General features: G+C 42.2%; 1 protein-coding gene and 1 long non-coding RNA gene across 6 annotated transcripts in view; one reads left to right on the top strand and one right to left on the bottom strand.

Annotated features, from left to right (window-relative positions):
* LOC106094477 (kinesin-like protein KIF18A) overlaps positions 1-17,351 on the top strand; it is a 50,089-nt gene extending 32,738 nt beyond the window's left edge. For all 5 annotated transcript variants that reach the window (XM_059363692.1, XM_059363698.1, XM_059363699.1 and 2 more), the window contains 3 exons: positions 2,562-3,405; positions 8,286-8,417; positions 17,039-17,351. In XM_059363692.1, coding sequence (XP_059219675.1) covers positions 2,562-3,405; positions 8,286-8,417; positions 17,039-17,166 — 1,104 coding nt within the window. In that variant the 3' untranslated portion in view covers positions 17,167-17,351. The remainder of the gene's footprint in view (positions 1-2,561; positions 3,406-8,285; positions 8,418-17,038) is intronic.
* On the bottom strand, positions 2,498-8,021 carry LOC131995273 (uncharacterized). Its single transcript, XR_009397340.1, has 2 exons — positions 7,574-8,021; positions 2,498-2,656 (listed from the first exon to the last, which is right to left on the bottom strand). It is a non-coding gene; the product is annotated as an uncharacterized LOC131995273 (long non-coding RNA).
* Positions 17,352-22,887: the final 5,536 nt, after the last annotated feature.

Below are 22,887 nucleotides of genomic sequence, written 5' to 3'. Positions count from 1 at the left end.
AAGTTGGATTTGAATAAGGGAAATAAGATTTGATTTGTTTTCTATTGCGCTTATGAATCAAGTCGTCTTAAAGAGCCCTGTTCAAATTCAGATGTGTACTTTACAACTTACTCTAGCTGGAATGGTTGTAAAGCACCATGATCCATTTGACACCTCCCGCTGATGATATTTCTTGGTTGACATTGAAATCGCGATACGGAAACCAGTCAAATGCTTCTAGCAACAACACACTTTTGCTGAATTTTAAATGTTTTTTTGCTATACTATTCTTTGAATAGAAAGCATTAAACAATGGTCCAAAGCCGGACATTATCAATGGAATCTCAATAACAATAATAATAATAAGGACCATTATCCCATTACCGACATCGCGCACCAGAAAGTAACTTGTTCACAATCAAGTGGCTTCTAGTGAAGTTCACGCCGACTTACACCACACCAATAACACATGTTTTGCTTGTTTACGCAGCCGGAAATGTGAAAGTGAGTATCGTCAATGGAAAAAAACTACCGACGTTTTGAAAATAAGCTCTCGACGGCGAAGGCCCGCTGCTCCCTAGACCAGAGCATGATGGCAACCGACTAGAGAGACAAACAAACTTGGGAAATTCCCCCTCCAGATGCGCACCGAATTAACCCGATGGAATCCTTCTTCGGCAAAGACTGCCTCCTCAGTGTACGTGTTCGTCCTTTTTTGTTATGGGAGAGCCACCGGATTGCCTTCTCCACAAGGTGCTGTGCGTACATAGACAGCAGAGGGTCACAAACGTCGTCATCGTCGTCGGCTACTGCCTACCCGTCATCGGGCTATGTGATATCCTGAGTAACGTATCGTGGCAAGCCGTCATCTATTTGGGGTCAGACCACCTCACCATAATTCTCACCATCGACCGACCACCCGACTTTATTACCTCTGAGCGCCAGACGTTTATCAATCAGAAGAAGGCCGATTGGGCTGGCTTCAGAGAGTACACTAATCGCCGCTTCAATGAACTGCCACCCCCTCTCGGCAATTAGCACATCCGCTTTATACCAGCCGGTCGAATACCCCAAGTGCGGCCCAATTTCCCGGCGTAGGCAGTGGTACTCGCAGACGAGCGTGATGGGATTCGTTGTATGGACACAATTAACCCCAGAATCAGCGAGCTGAATCTGTAAATAAACAAGGTAGTCAACGAACATAGGCAGAATTTGTGGCTGGAACACTTGGAGCAATGTAATTTAGGCACCGGTTTAGGCAAGAGTGACTTAACAGTAGACCAAAGGGTCTACCGTTAGGTCACTCTTTTACCCCGGTAGGCGGAATGAAATGACCTCAGTAACTTTTGGCGACGTAACCGTGACAAATCCGAAGAGATGCGCCAGGTTGTTCAATCGTCAATTTATTGTCTAGTCCGAGAGTGACAGGGCAAAGAGGAGAGCCATTCCCCGTATCCGTGAACCCTGAAAGGGACCCGAGTTTGCGGGAGTCGTATAGACCGATCTCCCTTCTCTCACCAGTAGCAACGACGCTTGAGGCATTACTCCTCCCGAGCATCGTAGGAGAATTTCCATTCGCCGAGCATCAATATGGATTTCGAAGACTGCATAGTACAACAACTGCTTTGCATGCCATCACCGCACACATTTGCTGTGGCTCAAGTCAGCCCAGGCCATGTTATAGGGCAGCTCTCGTGGCACTGAATCTATTGAAAGAATTCGACACGGTCAGCCACGCCAAACTATTTCAGAACATCGCCAACCCGTCCCTCCAGCCAGGCCTGAAACGCTGGGTCGCGAATTATCTGTGTGGTCACTAGTTACTTGTGGAATTTAGGGATAAGAAGTCAAAGCACCCTAGAGTGAAACAGGGAGTTCCCCAAGGCGGGGTGATATCTACCTATCCTTCATTCCACCCTCTCCAGACGGCATAGAGATCGTATCATATGCGGACAATTGTACGATCATGACATCAGGCCCCCCACCAATTGTTGACATCTGCACTAGGTTGAACGTCTACATCAACGAACTTGCCTCATATTTCTGCAGATATCTGCCACCAAATCTTCAGCCACATTGTTCACTACAAATTTGCGTGAGGTGAATACCGAACTGACTTGATGGTCGATGGAGAAATGATTCCGACCATTAAGTGTCTCAAAATTACACCTGAAGAAATTGATCTCCCCCGGCAAACGAGAGTAGTTCTAGCTCAATTACGTTCCTGCAAATGCAGCCACCTTAACTCCTACAGAGCAAGGATTGTATGTCCAGATTGTGACCAGGGACCACACGACACACGTCAAGGTTTAACTGCCCAGCCACGGATCTATGAATCCATGAAATGATAAATCTTTATTTTTTAAGCGATAGGTATTTTAATTCGTTCACCGATAAGACTGGGATGTACCATGAATCCTTAAAGTAGAGTTAAGAAATACGCAAAGGAAATTGTTATTCTGAGTAGGCGTAGAGGAGCGTCTGGTTTCAGTTAGAATAAATAAATAACTCTTTGAAATTTGGTTCAAAGAAACTGTATTTCAAGTATGGAGACATAACTAAAATATTTTTTTTTTTTTTAGAACTTGGACAACTCAATATCCATCTGCCACCTAAGTAAGGAAATTGACAAATTGGAAAAGGAAATACCGTGCTGGCGTCAAAAACTTCATAGTTCCTATAAAGAGTTGGAAAAATTGAAGCATGAAATAAAATTTTCAAAATTAGTAAACATATTACAAATTTACTTGAGAGGAAAAAATTTAGAAGTACAAAATTCTAAGCAATCGTTGATAAACAAGCATGTAACAAATATAGATAAAGAGGTGGTATTAAATTCGCAGTGGCTACACCGAGCGTTCACTTTAGCTAGTGAAGTTATTAAAAACGGTAGCCTTAATACAGAACAAAGATATCATTATGACCAACTCCACCGACACTTATTCGGAACAACGCTTAATTTGAAACATAGTAGTTTGAATGTTGGCGAATCACGAATAAACGGGATTCACGCAGCGTCCAGCGATGATGATGGTGAGACAATATATACAGCTGATGCTACACTAGGACGGGGACAATGCAGTAAGCGCTTACGTTTGGAAGACTATGATTTAGATGATTTAGATGACATGGCTGATAGTTCGGATTGTGATGACGAGGAAGTTTTAAGTGGAGGCGATAAACAACAAGCAAATAAGCTAACTGCATTTAAAATGCCAGCCAAGAAGCCTAAGACAAATTTGAATGAAACGCATGTCGTGTCTATGGATGCAAATATGAATACAACGTATTATATGGGCCCTTCATCCTCGAAAAAGAATGTTAACTGCGGCAAAATTTTAACATCCAATAAAAACCATCTCGTATCAAATGTTTTGTCTGAACAAATCGTTAAAGGGCCTTCTAATGCGGATCAATTAAAAAATGGTAAGAGTTTTTATACAAGAATATATGTTCATATAGAAAAAAATGTGCGAAATATCTTACCAAAAGTTTGCATAGCACTAAAGTTTTGAATTTCATTAGTTTCTTCGGCAATCGTCTTTAAAAATGAGCTATTGACAGACTCATTCTTGACACAGACCACGGTTTTGTTCATAGGTTGGTTAAGTTTCGCTAAAGCCTCTATATTGCCCGATCTCCCAATTTTGCTTTTTGAGTCTACCAATATCTGTGTTCGTCCTTTTTTCGCCGTAGGCAAATTCCGGAGTGCCTTCTCTGCACGCTTCTGGTCCTTGCTGGGATTGAAAAAACCGCCGGACCATGGTTCTCTTCGGGTTGCCAGAACCACCTCCATCATCGGTCGGTGTCGGTGAGGTGTAACCGGTGCAAGGAACGGGTACATTTCCGATCTTGCTCCGATCTTACGTCACTACGTGAGTATAGTCTCACTGAATATGTTGCAAGGTGCTGTGCGAACATAGACAGCGGTTGGTCACAAGCGTCGTCGTCGCCTTCTGCGTCCTCGTTGTCGGAATTTATGACCCCTCTGACCTCTCCCGTGCGGCAATATACACAACAGCAGCACCCCAGCCGGGCCAGTGCCGGGAAGTGTATCTTTCTTGCAATTGAATGGTATTCGTCTGCGAGGAAAGATAATAAAATTTATTAGACGGAAGAACATATAGGCTGCAGCGATCCAGGAGACAAAGCTGATCAACAGCTGACCTTCAGCCTGCACAGTTGTCACGGATACATCGTGCTACGTAAAAATCGCTTGAGCAATGGAGGTGGGGGATAGGCCTTTGTGATACCCCATTCCGTGCAGTATAGACCAATCTCGCCTGCTCCTGCTGCTAGTGACCCCAACATGGAGTGTATGGGGATAGAAGACATGTCCGGTAATACCGAGCTAAGGCTGGCCATAATCGTCTAGTTCTAGAAGACTTTAATGCGCACCACGTTCCATGGCATTTTCCCCTAGGCAAGGATCAGCGGGACATTGCTTTGGCAGAGCAGATTGAAGGCTCCAAGTTTTACACAGTGAATAAGGATGTCCCCACCAGGATTACGAGGAGGTGCAGCAGCTCGCCAGACATTTCCATTGCAACTCCTGATCTCCTGAGTAATGTATCCTGGTGATCAGACCACCTCCCCATAATTCTCGCCATCGACTGGCCACTCGACTTCATAATCTTTGGGCGTCGGTCCTTTAGCAATCAGAAGAAGGCCGATCGGGTCGGCTTCAGAGAGTATACCAATTGCCGCTTCAGTGAACTGCCACCCCCTTCGAATGTGCTAGTTGCCGAGAGGAAATTTCGAGACATTATTAACGCAGCAGCCGCTCGTTTTATACCAAGTGCGGCACAATTTCCCGGCGCAGGCTGTGATGCTTGCAGACGAGCGTGATGGGATTCGTTACACGGACCCAACTTAATCCGCGAGCTGAATCTGGAAATCAACAGGGTAGTCAACGAACATAAGCGAAATATGTGGCTGGAACACTTGGAGCAATGTACCTTAGGTGCCAGTGTAGGCAAACTGTCTACTGTTAAGTCAACATCGAAACCCGGTAGACGGGATGACAAAACCTCAGTGACTTTTGGCGAAATAACTGTGACTGATCCAAGGAGATGCGCCAGGTTGTTTGAATTCAATTTATTGGGCAAAGAGGAGAGCCATTCGTCGTATCCATGGTCTCCGAGCCGATGAACAGCCATTACAATTAACCGTGTGCGAAATTACGAATGTCATCCGTGGCGCCAAATCATCCAAGGCGTTGGGCCCCGACGGAATCTCTACACTGATGCTGAAGAATCTGGATCTACCTGGAATCCTTAACGTACAACTGTCTCAACCTGTCTTTGAACACTCTTATAGCACCCGATGTCTGGAAGATGGACAGAGTGATTCCGCTACTAAAGACTGAAAAGGACCTGAGTTTGGGGCAGTCGTACAGACCGATCTCTCTCCTCTCATCAGTAGCCAAAACGCTTGAGAGACTATCCCTCCCGAGCCTCCTTGGAGAGTTTCCATTCGACGAGCATTAGCATAGATTTCGAAGACTGCATAGCGCAACAATTGCTTTGCATGCTTTCATCGCCCATATTTGCCGTGGCTTAAAACAACCCACGGTCAGCCATGCCAAACTATTTGAAGACATCGCCGACGCGTTCCTCCAGCCAGACCTAAAACGCTGGGTCGCGAATTATCTGTGAAGTCTTCAGTCATTTGTGGAATTTTGGGACAAGAAGTCGAAGCACCGTAGAATGAAACAGGGAGTTCCCCAAGGTGGTGTGATATCTCCGGCACTGTTTAACCTCTACCTATCCTCCATTGCGGACGATTGTACGATCATGGCATCAGGCCTCCACTCATTGTTGACATTTGCGTTAGGTTGAATGTCTACCTCAACGAACTTGCCTCATTTTTCGCTGCAAGAAATCTGAAGAGACCTGCCACCAAATCTTCAGTCACATTTTTCACTACAAATAAGCGTGAGGTAGATACCGAGCTGACTGTGATGGTCGATGGAGAAATGAATCCGACCATTAAGTGTTCCAAAATACTTGGCGTCACACTTGACAGCTCCTACACATTCTCCTCACATGCCACAGCAATTTGCGATAAAGTCAAAAGTAGAAACAAGGTCTTCAAGTCACTTGCCGGCAGCACTTGGGGTGCAGACAAAGGAACCTTGTTGACCACGTACTAATCAATTGACCGGTCTGTGGTATGTTATGCAGGGCCAGTGTGGTGTCGTCAGATTTGTGACACGCAGTGGCATAATATTCAGATCTGCCAGAATGCCGCCCTCCGAACAGCTATGGGCTGCCTCCTCAATTCTCAATGGATCACCTCTATCAGGAGACAAAGATCCTACCAGTGCGAAGACATTACTACATGCTGTCTAAGCAAAACCTTTTGGGCTGTTATCGCAGAAACCATCCAAATCATCATCTTGTGGATAGATATCCACCTCCCAGAAGCCTTAAGATAGATCTACTTGATCTAGAGTGTGAGGTTCAGCGCTACAAGAGAGAACCTCTAGATTAAGCAGGTCTAGACAACATTCATGCAGATACGGTAGAAGATGCGGTAAATATCTACCTGGTGAATGTTGTCCTTGGAGAACGACCGCCTCCCATTGCACCTGAAGAAGTGGACCTCCCCCGGCAAACCAGAGTAGTTCTGGCTCAATTACGTTCCTGCAGCCGCCTCAATTCCTACAGAGCAAGGATTGTTGCCGACGTGCAAGATGTATGTCCTGATTGTAACCAGGGACCACACGATACACGTCACCTAATTAACTGTCCAGCCGGACCCACTCGACCCAGATCCCTGTGGACGTACCCCATCTTACTTACAGAGTTCCTGGGTCTTGACACTTAATAGAATCAACCAGACGAAAGATAGAACACAACAAACTGCTACAACAATAACCGAAAGGGTCTTGGAGATGGCATACCTACAACAGGCCCAGAGAAAATATGGTCTTTGCATAGTCTGGTTGATGAGAAGCATGCCTGCCTTAGTAGGCTGGAGATTATTTTAGATGTCCGAGCATGAGGCAGCTATTGCGTCTATGAGACTTGAGGCGATGGGAGAGTGGATAGAAGATACGAGCAGTTCATGCCAAAAGTTGCAAATTTGCCTATGAACATTCCACCAAGGAACAGGGGCAAACTTACCTCACCAATGTTGCCAGCATTAAGAGGGGAAAACCACCGCTGAAAATTTCTTCAGATGTTTTCGCCAGGATTCGAACCCAGGCCCGGCATGCTAACCTCTTCGCTACGGTGGCCTCCAAGCAGGTCATACCTCGCGGAATAATCGAGGCGACGTTAGAAAACCTGGATGGATTGGGAGAGGTTTCAGATCGAATACCTGAAACGACACTTGAGGTCAAAAGCGAAACATTGTTGTTGGATTGATGGAACTCTGATTCAGGCGAATCCGAAGCCATTCGGGGCGATGCAGCCTGAGTAAAGGGCGTGAGCGACTCACTGCGGACCAGGGAAACGTCGATAAGACTCCGAAAATCTTATGGGAAGATCCGGATCGTGAGAAGACGAGGATAATAATGAAAGAAGTAAGAGCGGGATGAGTATAGCTTTTGGTATCATTACGGACACAGGATTACGGGCGAACTTACACAGAATAGGTGTGGCAAGTGGTATCGTTCGTAAGGCATATGGAGGAAATGATGAGACGTTGTATCATTTCCTATGTCATTGCAGATAGGAATAATAGTGTCCTCCAGACGAGGATTTCTTCATCGCCTATAGCAGAATGCACTTTATTCAAATTTTTCAGGAATAACTCAAAATTAAGTAAAAGAAAAGAAAATATAAAATTTGACATCTGTCACTCTATCTATGCACACAATGACAAATTCTTTTTATTCATTAGTAGAATAATTAAATGCCTTTTATCTCATACTTTAATTTTATAAGCAATACGAGGTCTATAAAAAAAGTATCGCGAAATTTGTATTTGTATTTCTGGTATATTGCGAACATTTCTTTATTAAGGCAAAATCTGACAATAGTCAGTCGTGTCAAGCTTGTTCAAGGAAAAATTGAAGACGAAGCAATATAGCTTTTCCTGTCAAAATTCGGTATGCGCCATCGCACTTAATTTCTTTCTTATAATAAAACTCGATCCAGATTCTTGATACATTTTTTGGAATTTTGAAGAATTTTTTGAAGTCAAGCCAAAAGCGTTTAAAAACGACCTTGACTTGCATATGTAAGAGATAACGCAACCAAAATCGAATACAGGTAGACCGCGAAAATGCAAAATTCGCGATACTCTTCGTACAGACGTAGTATGTATGTATATATAATTTTCAAATTTGCTTTCAGTTCTCCTTAAATCAAAGAAATTTACGCATAATAATCTCCTAAGGACAGTTGCAGCTGGAGTACAAAAAGAAAATATTAAGAAATGTAGTCCAAGCAGAGTGAGAAAAAGCCCTCATACTGTGGTAACAAAAGGTATACATCACATAATATATATGAATATACAGTTGCAGACAAAATAATAGCAGCACAGCAAAATGCAAAAATTTATTGATTGTATTCCATAACGCCGACTTCCTTGCAATCCGACTGCATTATTTATCTTTGTTCTACGTCAGTACAAAACTAAATAAGGAATAATATTGGTACATTTATTGAACGTGTTGGAGTTATTATGACTATTTTAAAAAAGTCGTCACATTAAGGCTGTCAATATAATAGCAGTGGGCTATGGAATTAGAAAAATACCGTTAAAATTTCAACATTTTCAATCTTAATTTTAATTAAAACAGTTAGAGATTAATTTTTGGTTAATAATATTCGTATAATTATTTCAAAAGTAGGCCATGGAAAGTGCAATGGGTTGGATAGGAAGCTTAATATCTGGAGAATAAATTTACTGCCAAAGTTCAAATTTTACTGAATTTTTCTGCAAAAATTAAACTTATTACTACAAAAAAATTAAGTTGAAAACAAGAGATGAAAAATCGTTTACCTACGTAGCTAACAACTAAGTTGTCGGAGAAAAATGTTAATGTAAATATAATATATAAGAAAACTTTGCTGAAAATCTATCCCATGGCAGCCGGTTGTACGTACCGGATTGACCCGAGGGAATCTTCATCGGCAAGGGCTGCCGCCTCAGTGTACGTGTTCGTCTTTTTTTCGTCATGGGAGAGGCACATCCCGGAATGCCTTCTCCGTATGCTTTTGGTCCGTGCCGGGATTGAAAAGAACCCCGGACCCTGGTTCTGTTCCGTTTGCCAGAACCGCCTTCATCATCGGTCAGTGTCGGTGAGGTGTAACAGGTGCTTGGAGTGGGTACATTTCCGTTCTTGCTCTGGCCTAACTTCGCTACGGGAGTATAGTCATACTGGCTATGTCGCTAGGTGCTGTGCGAACACAGCCAGCAGTGGGTCACAAGCGTCGCCGTCGTCGCCTTCGGCGTCCTCGTCGTCGGACTATGTGACCCCCCCGACCTCTCCCGTACGGCAATTTATGCAAAGACAGCACCCTAGCCCTACTATTGCCAGGCCAGTGTCGGGAAATGTATCGTTCCTGCAGTTAAACTGCAATGGACTGCGAGGCAAGATTGATGAGATTGTGGATTTTATGAGTCGGAAGAGCATATCGGTCGCAGCGATCCAGGAGACAAAGCTGACTAACACCTGCAGCTTGCACAGTTGTCACGGCTACAATGTGCTACGTAAGGATCGCTCAAGGAATGGAGGTGGGGGATTGGCCTTCGTTATACACCATTCCGTGCAGTATAGACCTATCTCGCCTGCGCTTGACGCTAGTGACCCATACATGGAATGTATGGGGGTAGCAGTCAAGTCTGGTACTGCCGAGATAGAGATATACAACGTGTATATACCGCCGGTTGGCAGCTGTGTCCCGATTAATGGCCAGGCCTACAGCCCCGACATAAGTGGGTTGCTATCTGGCCATAGTCGTCTGGTTCTGGGGGATTTCAATGCACATCACTCGTCATGGCATTCTCCCCTAGGCAACGACCAGCGTGGCATAGCTTTGGCAGAGCAGATAGATAGCTCCACGTTTTGCACGGTGAATGAGGATGCCCCCACTAGGATTACGAGGAGGTGCAGCAGCTCGCCAGACATCTCAATCGCATCCCCTGATCTCCTGAGTGACGTATCCTGGCAAGCCGTCATCTCTTTGGGGTCAGACCACCTCCCCATAATCCTCACCATCGACCGACCACCCGACTTCATAACCTCTGAGCGCCGAACGTTCATCAACTATAAGAAGGCCAATTGGACTGGCTTCAGAGAGTATACCAATCGCCGCTTCAATGAACTGCCACCCCCCTCTGATGTGCTTGTGGCCGAGAGGAAATTCCGAGACATCATCAACGCAGCAGCCGCTCGCTTTATACCAGCCGGTCGAATACCGCAAGTGCGACCCAATTTCCCGGCGCAAGCAGTGGTACTCGCAGACGAGCGTGATGGGATTCGTGCTATGGACCCCGCTAACCCCAGAATCAGCGAGCTGAATCTGGAAATAAACAGGGTAGTCAACGAACATAAGCGGAATTTGTGGCTGGAACACTTGGAGCAATGTAACTTAGGCACCGGTGCAGGCAAATTGTGGGCCACTGTTAAGTCTCTCTCGAACCCCGGTAGACGGGACGACAGGACCTCAGTCACTTTTGGCGAGTTAACCGTGACTGATCCGAAGAGATGCGCCAGGTTGTTCAACCGTCAATTTATCGTGCATCCCGAGAGAGACAGGGCAAGGAGGAGAGCCATTCGCCGTATTCGTGGTCTCCGAGCCGATGAACAGCCATCACAATTTACCGTGGGCGAAGTTACGAATGTCATCCGTGGCGCCAAATCTTCCAAGGCGTTGGGCCCCGACGGAATCTCTACATTGATGCTGAAGAATCTGGATTTACCTGGAGTTGAGTACCTTACCACTGTCCTTAACCTGTCATTGAACACTCTTATAGTTCCCGATGTCTGGAAAATGGGCAGAGTGATCCCGCTACTGAAGCCTGGTAAAGACCCGAGTTTGGGGGAGTCGTACAGACCGATCTCCCTTCTCTCACCAGTGGCTAAGACGCTTGAGGCATTACTCCTCCCGAGCCTCGTAGGAGAATTTCCATTCGCCGAGCATCAACACGGATTTCGGAGACTGCACAGCACAACAACAGCTTTGCATGCCATCACCACACACATTTGCCGTGGCTTCAATCAACCCAGGCCATGTGATAGGACGGTCCTCGTGGCATTGGACCTATCGAAGGCATTCGACACGGTCAGCCATGCCAAATTATTTGAGGACATCGCCAACACGTCCCTCCAGCCAGGCCTTAAACGTTGGGTCGCGAATTATCTGTGTGGCCGCCAGTCATTTGTGGAATTTAGGGATAAGAAGTCAAAACACCGTAGAGTGAAACAGGGAGTTCCCCAAGGCGGGGTGATATCTCCGGCTCTGTTTAACCTCTACCTTTCCTCCATCCCACCTCCTCCAGACGGCATAGAGATCGTATCATATGCGGACGACTGTACGATCTTGGCATCAGGCCCCCCACCCATTGATGACATCTGCGATAGGTTGAACGTCTACCTCAACGAGCTTGCCTCATATTTCGCTGCAAGAAATCTGAAGATATCCGCCACCAAATCTTCAGCCACACTGTTCACTACAAATACGCGTGAGGTGAATTCTGAGCTGACTGTGATGGTCGATGGAGAATTGATTCCGACCATCAAGTGTCCCAAAATACTTGGCGTCACATTTGACAGCTCCTACACTTTCTCCCCACATGCCACAGCAATCTGCAATAAAGTCAAAAGTAGAAACAAGGTCCTCAAGTCACTCGCTGGCAGCACTTGGGGTGCAGACAAAGAAACCTTGTTGACCACGTACAAAGCAATTGGCCGGTCTGTGGTAAGTTATGCAGCGCCAGTGTGGTCACGTCAGCTTTGTGACACGCAGTGGAATAATATTCAGATCTGTCAGAATGCCGCCCTCCGAACTGCGACGGGCTGCCTCCTTAGTTCTCATGTGGACCACCTCCACCAGGAGACAAAGATCCTACCAGTGCGAAGACATAACTACATGCTGTCTAAGCAATACCTTTTGGGCTGTTATCGCAGAAATCATCCAAATCATCATCTTGTGGATAGATACCCACCGCCCAGAAGCCTTAAGGTAGATCTACATGATCTAGAGCGTGAGGTCCAGCGCTACAAGAGAGAACCTCTAGATCAAGCGGCATATCAAGCGGGTCTGAACAACATTCATGCAGACACGGTAGCAGACGCGTTAACTGGCTACCTGGTGAATGTAGTCCTTGGAGTACGACCGCCACCCATTGCACCCGAAGAAATCGACCTCCCCCGGCAAACCAGAGTGATTCTGGCTCAATTACGTTCCGGCAGATGCAGCCGCCTCAATTCCCACAGAGCTAGGATTGATGCCGACGTGCAAGATGTATGTCCCGACTGTAACCAGGGACCGCACGATACACGTCACCTGTTTAACTGCCCGGCCAGACCCACTCGACTCAGACCCAGATCCCTGTGGACGCACCCCATCTTAGTCGCGGAGTTCCTGGGTCTTGACACTCAACAGAATCAAGCAGACGAAAGATAGTACACAATAAACTGCTACAACAACAACAACTAACGCCTGGGTTCGAATCCTGGCGAGACCATCAGAAAAAATTTTCAGCGGTGTTTTTCCCCTCCTAATGCTGGCAACATTTGTGAGGTACTATGCCATGTAAAACTTTTCTCCAAAAAGTGTCGCATTGTGACACGCCGCTGGATTCGGCTATAAAAAGAAGGCCCCTTATCATTGAGTTTAAACTTGAATCGGACTGCACTCACGAATAAATGCTTCAATATTGTCTATCAATGCGTCAATTGAAGCGGGCTTGTCTGTATAGACATAACTTTAACATAGCCCCACAAAAAATAGTTTAAAGGCGTTAAATCGGTGTAAATTGATCGGTGCCGAACGTAAAATAAATGTTCACCGATCTCGCCTCTCAATAAGTCCATTGTTACGCGTGCTGTGTGGCGTGTGGCACCGTCTTGTTGAAACCACGTGTCATGCATGTCAAGCTCTTACATTTTGGGCAAAAAAAACGTTGGATATCATCTCACGGTAGCGCTCACCATTCACGGTTACGTTACGATTCGCATCATCTTTGAAGAATTACGGTCCAATGATGCCACCAGCCCTTAAACCGCACCAAACTGTGATTTTTTCTAGATGCATTGGTAGCTCTTGCAATGCTTCTGGCTTATCTTCACTCCAAAATCGACAATTCTGCTTATTTGCGTACCCATTGAGCCAAAAATGAGCTTAGTCGATGAAATGGAAGAAGCGCGCCATGAGCTTTCTTAACAGAGCACGAATTTTGATAATAAAATTCAATAATTGGCAAGCGTTGTTCGTTTGTAAGACGATCGATGGTTAAACTATAGACCAAACTGGATATGTTTGACAGTAAAACAAAACAAGAAACGTGCGTGAGCTGTTTAAACCAGTGTTGCCAAATATATAATAGCTAAAAAATCACCCTTAACAACGTAAACAGTACCATACCTACCCACTATGCCGCAAGTAATAATCCTTTGTTGGACCTTTTTAAAGAAAGTTTTTTTATATGATCAGCTGAATTGCCCTTGCTTCTCTAAATATGACTTAATTTTCTTAACGTATGATATTCCAACCGCGCCACCAACAGAGCCCAGCTACTTTTACAAATTTTAAAAACTGGATTATTCTATACTCATGTCGGAATATCTCAATGTAAATTGTACCTCAACAAATTTTTCGAAATCATCCAAACCATACTGAATGGTTTAATCAAAACGTAAAAGCAATGATTAAAAAAAGAGACGTGGCCTACAAAAGGTGGAAAAATTCAAAACATAGCAGTTTCACGGTGAATTTCGTCTCATAAGAGCAGATGTTAATAAACCAGCTTATTTAGGTCAAAGGTCAATTTCGTCTCATAAAAGCAGATGTTAATAAACCAGCTTATTTAGGTCAAAGGTCAAATGCAAATTATTACCAAACCAAGTTCCAAAGTGCAGTAAATAGTAAAAAGAAGCGGAATCCCATACGAGAAATCGGTATCGGCAAACCTAGACGTTGTTGTACAGATGTGAACCCGATTAACCTAAATTAATCTTTTGTCAGTGCATCTGTAAATATTTCATCCAGTACCTTCTCAGACCTTGCTATCCCACTCTCAGCACCAATTTTTCCTCAATTTTCTAGTTTTTAATTTTTTTTTGCGTAACAACGCAGGACGTATTCGAAAGTTTCTTGTCTGTAAACTCTAATGACGTTGGCCTAGATTCAATACATCCTACATTTTAAAAATTGCCATACTTGTGACATATATTTTCAACAATATATTTAACACAAACCGGTATCCTGCGAAATGGAAACATGCGAAGAACAAGTGCTGAAACTAAACAGCGATATCTGCAAGGTGCATACATGGGCCACAGCGAACAGTCTTCTTATCAACCCAAATAATTCTAAATTCAAGCTCATTTCCGACCGAAGGCAAAATTTAACATGTGAACTTCTAGTTCGAATTGCACACCAGCAGATGGAGCATGTTTGCAAAGCTAAGAATCTGGGTATAATAATTAGCAGCAATCTGATATGGATCGAGCATGTCATCGCAACGAAGGGAAAAATATTTGGCATGCTCAGAACTCTATACCAAACTCATTTACTCACACCGCAACATATTCGAACTCTTCTGGCCAAATCATACTTACTACCAACACTGATGTATGGTTCCGAATTGTTCGGAAGATGTGATTAAAGAAACAGGCAACAACGATAGCAAACAGACTACAACGCCATCATTAGATGTGTGTACGCCCTTAGAAAATGTGAAAGCTGCTCACTATTTTCAACGTGATTGCGAGGGATTGATCTTAGCAATCAACTAAATGTCAAAGTCAATGTCAAATCTTTGTATATGATAGGTCCAAAATATCTTTGTCAGAAACTGGTGTTTTTGCCAGAACAAGCAGAAGACTACTGATCGTCCCCAAGCGACATGACCTAATGGTGTCTGAATGGCATTTATTTCTTAATTCATCTGTCCGCAACACCTTGGATGCATCCCAATACATTGAAAGACTCCAAAATATTATGCTCCCATATGCGAAGATTGAAGTGATTTTATCATGTATGAGTTTCCTCTTACTCTTTGTGTTTGGGTTGCACTCACACCCAACATATCGTTCATCTGTAGAGTATTGAGCCCATAAAAGGAGAGCTTTTTATCCAATTTCGATGAAATTTGGAACAGTGAGTTTTGGTAGATCCCCACACCTTTTTGTTGAATGTGGATCGGATAAGATCATATTTATATATTGCTGCCATATAGACCGATCTCCCAAAATAGAGGCTTGAGCCCATAAAAAGAGCATTTTTCATATGATTTTGATGCAATTTGGAACAGTGAGTTTTGGTGGACCCCCATACCTTTTTGTTGAATATGGTCCAGATCGAACTATATTTGGATATAGTTGCCATATTGACCGATCTCTCGAAATAGAGCCCATTGAGCCCAAAAAAGGAGCATTCTTCATCCGATTTCGATGAAATTTGGAACAGTGCGTTTTGGTAGATCCGCACACATTTTTTTTGAATGTGGTCCAGATCGGACCATATTTGGATATAGCTGCCATATAGACCGATCTGCCGAAATAGAGTCTTGAGACCATAAAAGGAGCATTTTTTATCCGATTTCGATGAAATTTGGAACAGGGAGTGAAACGGCAGGCGCTGGCGTCCTTTATGGGCAACATCTGCTGTTTCTTTAGAATCTCATAATGAATTTTTGGCAAAAGCGTCCATGGGAAAAAATTTGGACGAGAAACAATGAACAACCTTAAATTGGCGGAATGTGTAAATGTAATTAAAAATGTTTTTAATTTCCATATATCACATATTAGCAATTGTTAACACCAACAAACAAATATTGATCAAATTAAAAAAAAAAAAAAAAAAAAAAATATCTCACGTTTTGAGAATTGTTTGTTAGTAGGTTAGGTTTGTTAGGTTTAGGGGATTACCGATGTAAATATATTATTTGTTATATAATTTAAAACAAAATTTAAGCATTTCTGCTTTAAAACATTGAAAGTACGAAATTCAGTTTTGTGTAGCGCAAGATATACATATATATAGCCCAAGATATAATAATATCTAAGGCCAGATATAGTTATATATAGCATATCACTTTGAATATAATAATATATATAGCAGATATAATTATATCTGGCCCCATATCCAATTACATCTACTACCAGAAATATTTATATATAGCATCAGATATAATTACATATAATTGGATATGGCAGATCCACTTGGATCTAATTGCAAATTGCAAATTTTGCCCATGAACATTTCACTAAGGAACAGGGGCAAACTTCTCACATATTAATGAGTGCAGTCCGATTCAAGTTTAAGCACAATGATAAGGGGCCTCCTTTTTATAGCCGAGACCGAACGGCGTGCCGCAGTGCGACACTTCTTTGGAGACAAGCTTTACATGGCATAGTACCTCACAAATGGTGCCAGCATTAGGAGGGGAAAACCACCGCTGAAAAATTTTTTCTGATGGTCTCGCCAGGATTCGAACCCTGGCGTTCAGCGTCATAGGCGGACATGCTAACCTCTGCGCTATGGTTGCCACCACTTGGATATAATTAAATCCAACTATATGTTATACGAGACATATTTGGATCTGACCATATCAATTTTTTTACTCGAGTATCTGAATGTTATGTTATGTTTTAGTTACTACTGCTATTATTTTGACCGCCTTTATTTCAGAAATAAACAAATTTTAGGACTTTATTGAGAATACTTGAACTTTTTTACTTTTATTAAAGGGGAAAAAATTAACGGCCTTACAATGCCTGTATTATAAGCTTTCAAAGAAAAATATAATCTTTTTTTTTAGTTAAAAGATTCTACTATTCTACGCTGCTATTTGTTTGACCGCAGCTGTAAATGCATTTTAAATATATATTTTTTTCAAATTAAAATATTCTTTCTAATTTATTTTTTATCAGTTCTCAGCACAGCCACATCAAGTATAATAAAACAGCGAACATCAGCTCGAACCAATGCCGGCACATCGACGGACGGGCCACCTATTGTTCGAATCAACAGAGCCGCTTCATTCCGAGTAAAGAAATAATTTTCGAATAAATAGTAGCTTCGTTTATAGAGCATTAAACTTTGTAAAACCTAACAGCCTTATTCACAAACAGTTCTTATTATGGGCTTAAAATCTATTTTAACTATTATACACTTTTTGCTTAATAAACTGATTTTAAAATTGTGTATTCACAAACACATAATAACAGTCAAATAACTATGAAACATTTTTAGAATTTTTTGAAGTTTTATCTGGCAATTCCGGCTATTTGACAATGTCAAATTATTAATAAAAATATACAATGTTGTGAAGCACAGCAAGTGCAACGATAACAGTCTTCGCATTTGATAGACTAACCGTCATTCCATCTAACAAACAACGAAATCGCTGCTTCCACACCCCAAAACACCTCTCTACTGTATTCCTTGTTGCAATATGAGCAACATTGTAGCGTTCTTCCTTTTCGTTGTTAGTGCGAAGGAGAGGAGTAAATAGATAATGCGTCAACTGATATCCTGAATCTCCAAGTAAACGACCCCTGAATTCTTTTTTTTTCAAATCGTTCCTTAATAGAAGATTCATTAAATATCCGACAATCATGAGTACTTCCTCTCCACCTAGCAAATATGTCGCGAATTTTCAATTGGGCATCACACACAACCTAAAAATGAAATTCTAATTTTTTATTATGCTCCTTCGATTAGTAAATCACCTCACACCTGTACATTCAGTGAATAGAATCCTTTCCGGTTTATATAATATTGGGCAAGATCTCCACCAGTTTTTTTTATTTTAACATGAGTTCCATCAATTGCTCCAATAACGCCCGGAAAGTTTCTAATGGCCTTAAAATCTCTCATTATTACGGCTTGCTCTTCGAGAGATGTCGGCATGTTTATGTATTCCATACCATGACGAGCCAAAGCGCGAGCAACTCTATTGCATATTCTTGAAACCGTTGGTTGGGCTAATCCGTGCAAATCTCCCGCATCATCTTGAACCTAGAAACAGGATTTTGCCAATAAAAGGATTAAATTTAATCATTTAACAACAAGTAAACAAACCTCTCTGCGACCCCAACAACGCAAAGCAACCATAACTTGTAGTTCGGCCGGAGTCCCGTGCCCTCTTTTGCTTAATTCAATATCATTTTTTATTAGACCAATAATTTTTTTTGCCGTTGATTTCTTAAACCGATATTTGGCTTTAAAGTGATGATCCGGAATAGAAAATGGATCAACTCTTTCTTTGTAAACTCGTGGACGTCTCCTTTTAAAAGTCTGCTCCAATCTCCCTAAAAATTTCAAAAGAATGAGAAACAAGTAAAAACGCATTAAGTTCGGCCGTGCCAAACTTTGGATGTCGTGGCTCTAAGTACAACTCATTGCTTCAAATTTCATCGACATCGTACAAAAACTGCGGTCTTTATGGCCTGAAGACCCTAAATCGGTCTATATGGCAGCTATATCCAAATATCGTCAGATTTTGCCCATTCAAGAACTTAACCTGCGTATAGAAGAAATACGAGTCTGTGCAAAATTTCAGCTCAATATCTCAATTTTTAAAGACTGTATCGTGTTCTCAACAGACAGACGGACGGACATGGCTAGATCGTCTTAGATTTTTATGACGATCAAGAATATATATACTTTGTAAGGTCGGAAATGGATATTTCGATGTGTTGCAAACGGAATGACTAAATGAATGAATCCTATGGTGGTGGGCATAAAAATACACGGATTTTCATTCCTTTCGCTAGCCGCTCAAAATTTTGCTAAATATTCTTATAAGTTTAAGTAAGCTGCCATATAAAACAATCTCCTAGTTTGCCTTTTTGGGCCTTAGAAGACGCATTTATTATCCGATTTGGCTGAAAATTTTCCCATAGTGTATTGTTATGACTTTTAACTACTATGGGAAGTACGGTACATCCTCCGAAAAAGCTTCCATAAACCGTTTTCCCGGTTAGATTATTTGAGCCTCTAGAGATGATCTTTTGATAACATGTAACATGGTCAATAACGTTACATAGCGTATATACAAATCGGTCTCAGCATTTGAGGTGTCATTGACAAAACTTGTCAATTGCAATCCATGGTAGAAGGTCTATAAGATTCGGCCCGGCCGAACTTGACGCGCTTTAATTTGTTCTATACTTACTTATTTCACCGATTACATTAAGTGCATCCATTTTTATAAGATTTTTCGCTATTCACAAATTTAATCAAACGTTTCACATTTATTTAAAGTAGTTTATGCTCGTGCAATTGAGAAATGTCATTTTAAAATGGTGTTAAACAAGGGTAAAACCAATAATAACTTTTTCAAATTTAAAATTGGTTTATTAAGGGTAAAATAGGCTATTATGTGTTTGTGAATACAAAAAACAACATTTTATCCTATTTTCGGTTTATAGAGCTCTTTTAAATGTTTGTGAATAAGGCTGTAAATGTTTGTATATTATATTATAATTTCTATTTTCTGTCATTTAAGTATTCATGCACATTTCTATATTTATGTTTATGGTTATATTTTTTTTTTTTGTTTATTTATAAATACCACCCCTAATAAAGCTAAACTTGTTGCAAAAAGTATTCCGATGACAATTTATCAAATAGTCCTTTAATATACATATACAGCATGCCATTGTCCTGGTAGCTCATGCCGTACAAATTAAACAGACCACAGGACATCACAACTGCATACTATACTCAAAAATGGACCCAGCCAAGCCCAAGAACGGTATGGCATGCAATAACAACTACATGTAGGTGACGATCATCTCAGTTAGATCAAAAGCAAAACAGCATGCCGTCAAGCGTGATTTGTTGCCACGGGCTATTTCATACGCTGTGCAAAGAAACGGTTGCATAGAAGTGGCAAATATGGAGTACATATTTCAAAAACTAAATAAATGGTGGAGAAAATACATTTTATACATTTAAGAGAATTTCCAAGTGAAGAATAAAATGTTTTAAATCTCATTCAATAAAGAAATCTAACACATTTTTTTGTTACCGTTTCACTAATTTTACTTAATTGTAAAAATTCAACAAAAATTATTTTGAAAATGTTCGTAAGTGAAATTTCTTTAAACCCTTTCAGTGTCCACTAGGATTTCCTGCTGTCTTTTTAAAAAATATTGGTATAGCGATAAGCCATGTCATGAGTACTTAAGTCCAATTTCTCAGTAAATGGTAATAGGGCAAGTGCTCCTAAGTTCGGCATGTACCAGTAGTCGGCATTTTTGTTGTTTTAACCTCAAGTAACGTCAATAATATTCTCAGCTCTCCTTGTAAGCACGCATTTTTGAACTGAGGTTACAGATTACGTCAAAATTTCGTTATTAGTGAAAGGGTGTCCATCAACAACAGCAAAAGTACCTGTCCTTAAGAAGGTATCGGCTCTTATGGAGGTATCGACTTTTCAAAATATCTTTTTTTTATTTGATGCCGTCTTTAGGGATCACAAGAATTGATCTTGGCACGGGATAACTATGAGCACCACACTGGCTGGAACTTTGAGCTCCTATCTGTAGGTGTTCATTGTTATCACGAGAGGCTTAGCTGCGAGCTTCCGGGCGCGTCGTCAGGTTGCAGATAGTGGAATGCTCCATACGGAGTAGGTGCAATTGCAGTCGCGGACAGTCAGCGGTCTGGAGCAGAGAGTCTCAGTGAGAGACCGGGTGGCACCGGCACTTGCATAAATACTGAGTGCCTATGATGCTCGATATGACAAGGCGAGTTTTTGGCGTCTTTAAATAACCAATGACCATGATGTTCCCGCGGCGATCGGTCCTTTGGACCGGAACGAACTTGCTTACCTATAGGAGCTAGATGAGGATTGCCACCTCCACATATAGACATTTGGTTGTGGGTATTCATTCTTTGTCCCGCGAGAGCTTATGGCTTCTTTTCGTTTTCCTTGTTTTTTTTTGTGTTAAGTATGTAAGTTAATAGCCACTGCGGCTATGAGACTTAAGGCGATGGGAGAATGGATTGAGGATGGGAGCAGCTCATACCATCGCGGCATAATCGAGGCGACGATAGGAAACCTGGAGAAAAGGGAAGAGGTTTCCGATCGGATACCTGAGGTGAACTTTGAAGTCGAGTACGAGGCACTGCTGCCATCGGCACAGTCTTGGATTGACGGAACCCTAGTATTGCCATCTGGAAGATCGTGTTACACGGAGGGATCAAAGCTAGAGGACAGAGTGGGCCTGGGGGTTTACATTAAGAACCCAGGGACTGAGATCTGTTTTAGACTGTCCTGCAGGCGGAGATCCGGGCGATCGCGGAATGCATGAAGTGGTGTGGTGCTAACGCGAGGACGTCGAGTGTGAACATGACTGGACAGTAAAATTGCCATAAGGCAATAACAACCAGGACGGTAAGGTCACGAACAGTCTTGCAGTGTAAGAGGGAGATTAACGCTGAGGATGGGAAAATCCGCATCATTTGGGTGCCGGGCCATAACGGAGTAAGGGGAAATGAAAGCGCAGATGATTTGGCGGTGAAGGCCAGAGGACTGCCGTCAATAAACTTGGTTAACCCGAAGCCTTTCTGGTCGACGCAGTCCGAGTTGAGGGCGTGGGCGACAAATGCGGGGCGACATTGTGGAACAGCGAAACGATCGGTAGGACGGCGAAAATCCTATGGGGCATCCAGATCGTGAGAGGACGAGGCTATTACTGAAAGGAAGTAGAAAGGAGGTCAGTGTAGCTTTTGATGTCATGTCGGGACACATAGGACAACGAGCTCACTTATGTAAAATCGGTGCGGCAAGTGATAGCATGTCCACGGCATGCAGGGAAGATGATGAGACGTTGAAGCATTTCCCTTTGTCATTGCCCAGCTTTCGCGTCTAACAGATACCGGCACTTGGGTGGAGACACAATACCAGACATGAACCAACTTAGGAGAGTGGTATTGATAACAAATTAGGATTTTGTAAGTAGCACGGAATTCCTAAATTAAAATTTTCTTTTTAGAGGCTACTTTATAGTTTTTAGAGCGCACAACAAGCCGATAACTGGCTTGGGTGTATGTCCATAGTGGCATGGGGCGGATTAACATCTGCACCCTCTTTTCAACCTAACCTAAGCTTACCATGTAAGTTAATAATGTAAAATTTGTGTTCTAAAACATTCACATTAATAATTTTCTTTAATAATTACTATTTTCTTAACCAAAATACTACTGACTGTAAAATCGGTGCGGCAAGTGATAGCATGTCTAGGGCATGCAGGGAAGATGATGAGACGTTGAAGCATTTCCCTTTGTCATTGCCCAGCTTTCGCGTCTAACAGATACCGGCACTTGGGTGGGGACACAATACCAGACATGAACCAACTTAGGGGAGTGGTATTGAAAACAATTAAGGATTTCCTATTAAGGAATTAAGGAATTCCTAACTATAAATTTTATTTTTAGAGGTTAATTTATAGTTTTTAGAGCGCACAACAAGCCGATTACTGGCTTAGGTGTATGTCCATAGTGGCATGGGGCGGTTTAATATCCGTACCCTCTTTTCAACCTAACCTAACCATAATACTATATGCCTACTATAGGAACATGTCATGCCGGGCATTGGAACATTTTCTTTAATTTTTTTTCAATCATTTAAAAAAAATTGTAAAAAAAAAAATAAATTTGAAAAAATTTTTGTTAAGAAAATTAAGAAATATAGGAAATTCACCAAAATTGGACAATGTAATCGATGGGTTGATTTTAATGGGCTACATTTTAACAATTTGTTTGA

The sequence above is a fragment of the Stomoxys calcitrans genome, chromosome 1, assembly GCF_963082655.1.
Source record: "Stomoxys calcitrans chromosome 1, idStoCalc2.1, whole genome shotgun sequence".
Classification (NCBI taxonomy): Eukaryota; Metazoa; Arthropoda; class Insecta; order Diptera; family Muscidae; genus Stomoxys; species Stomoxys calcitrans.
This window is presented reverse-complemented; position numbering and strand designations above follow the sequence as displayed.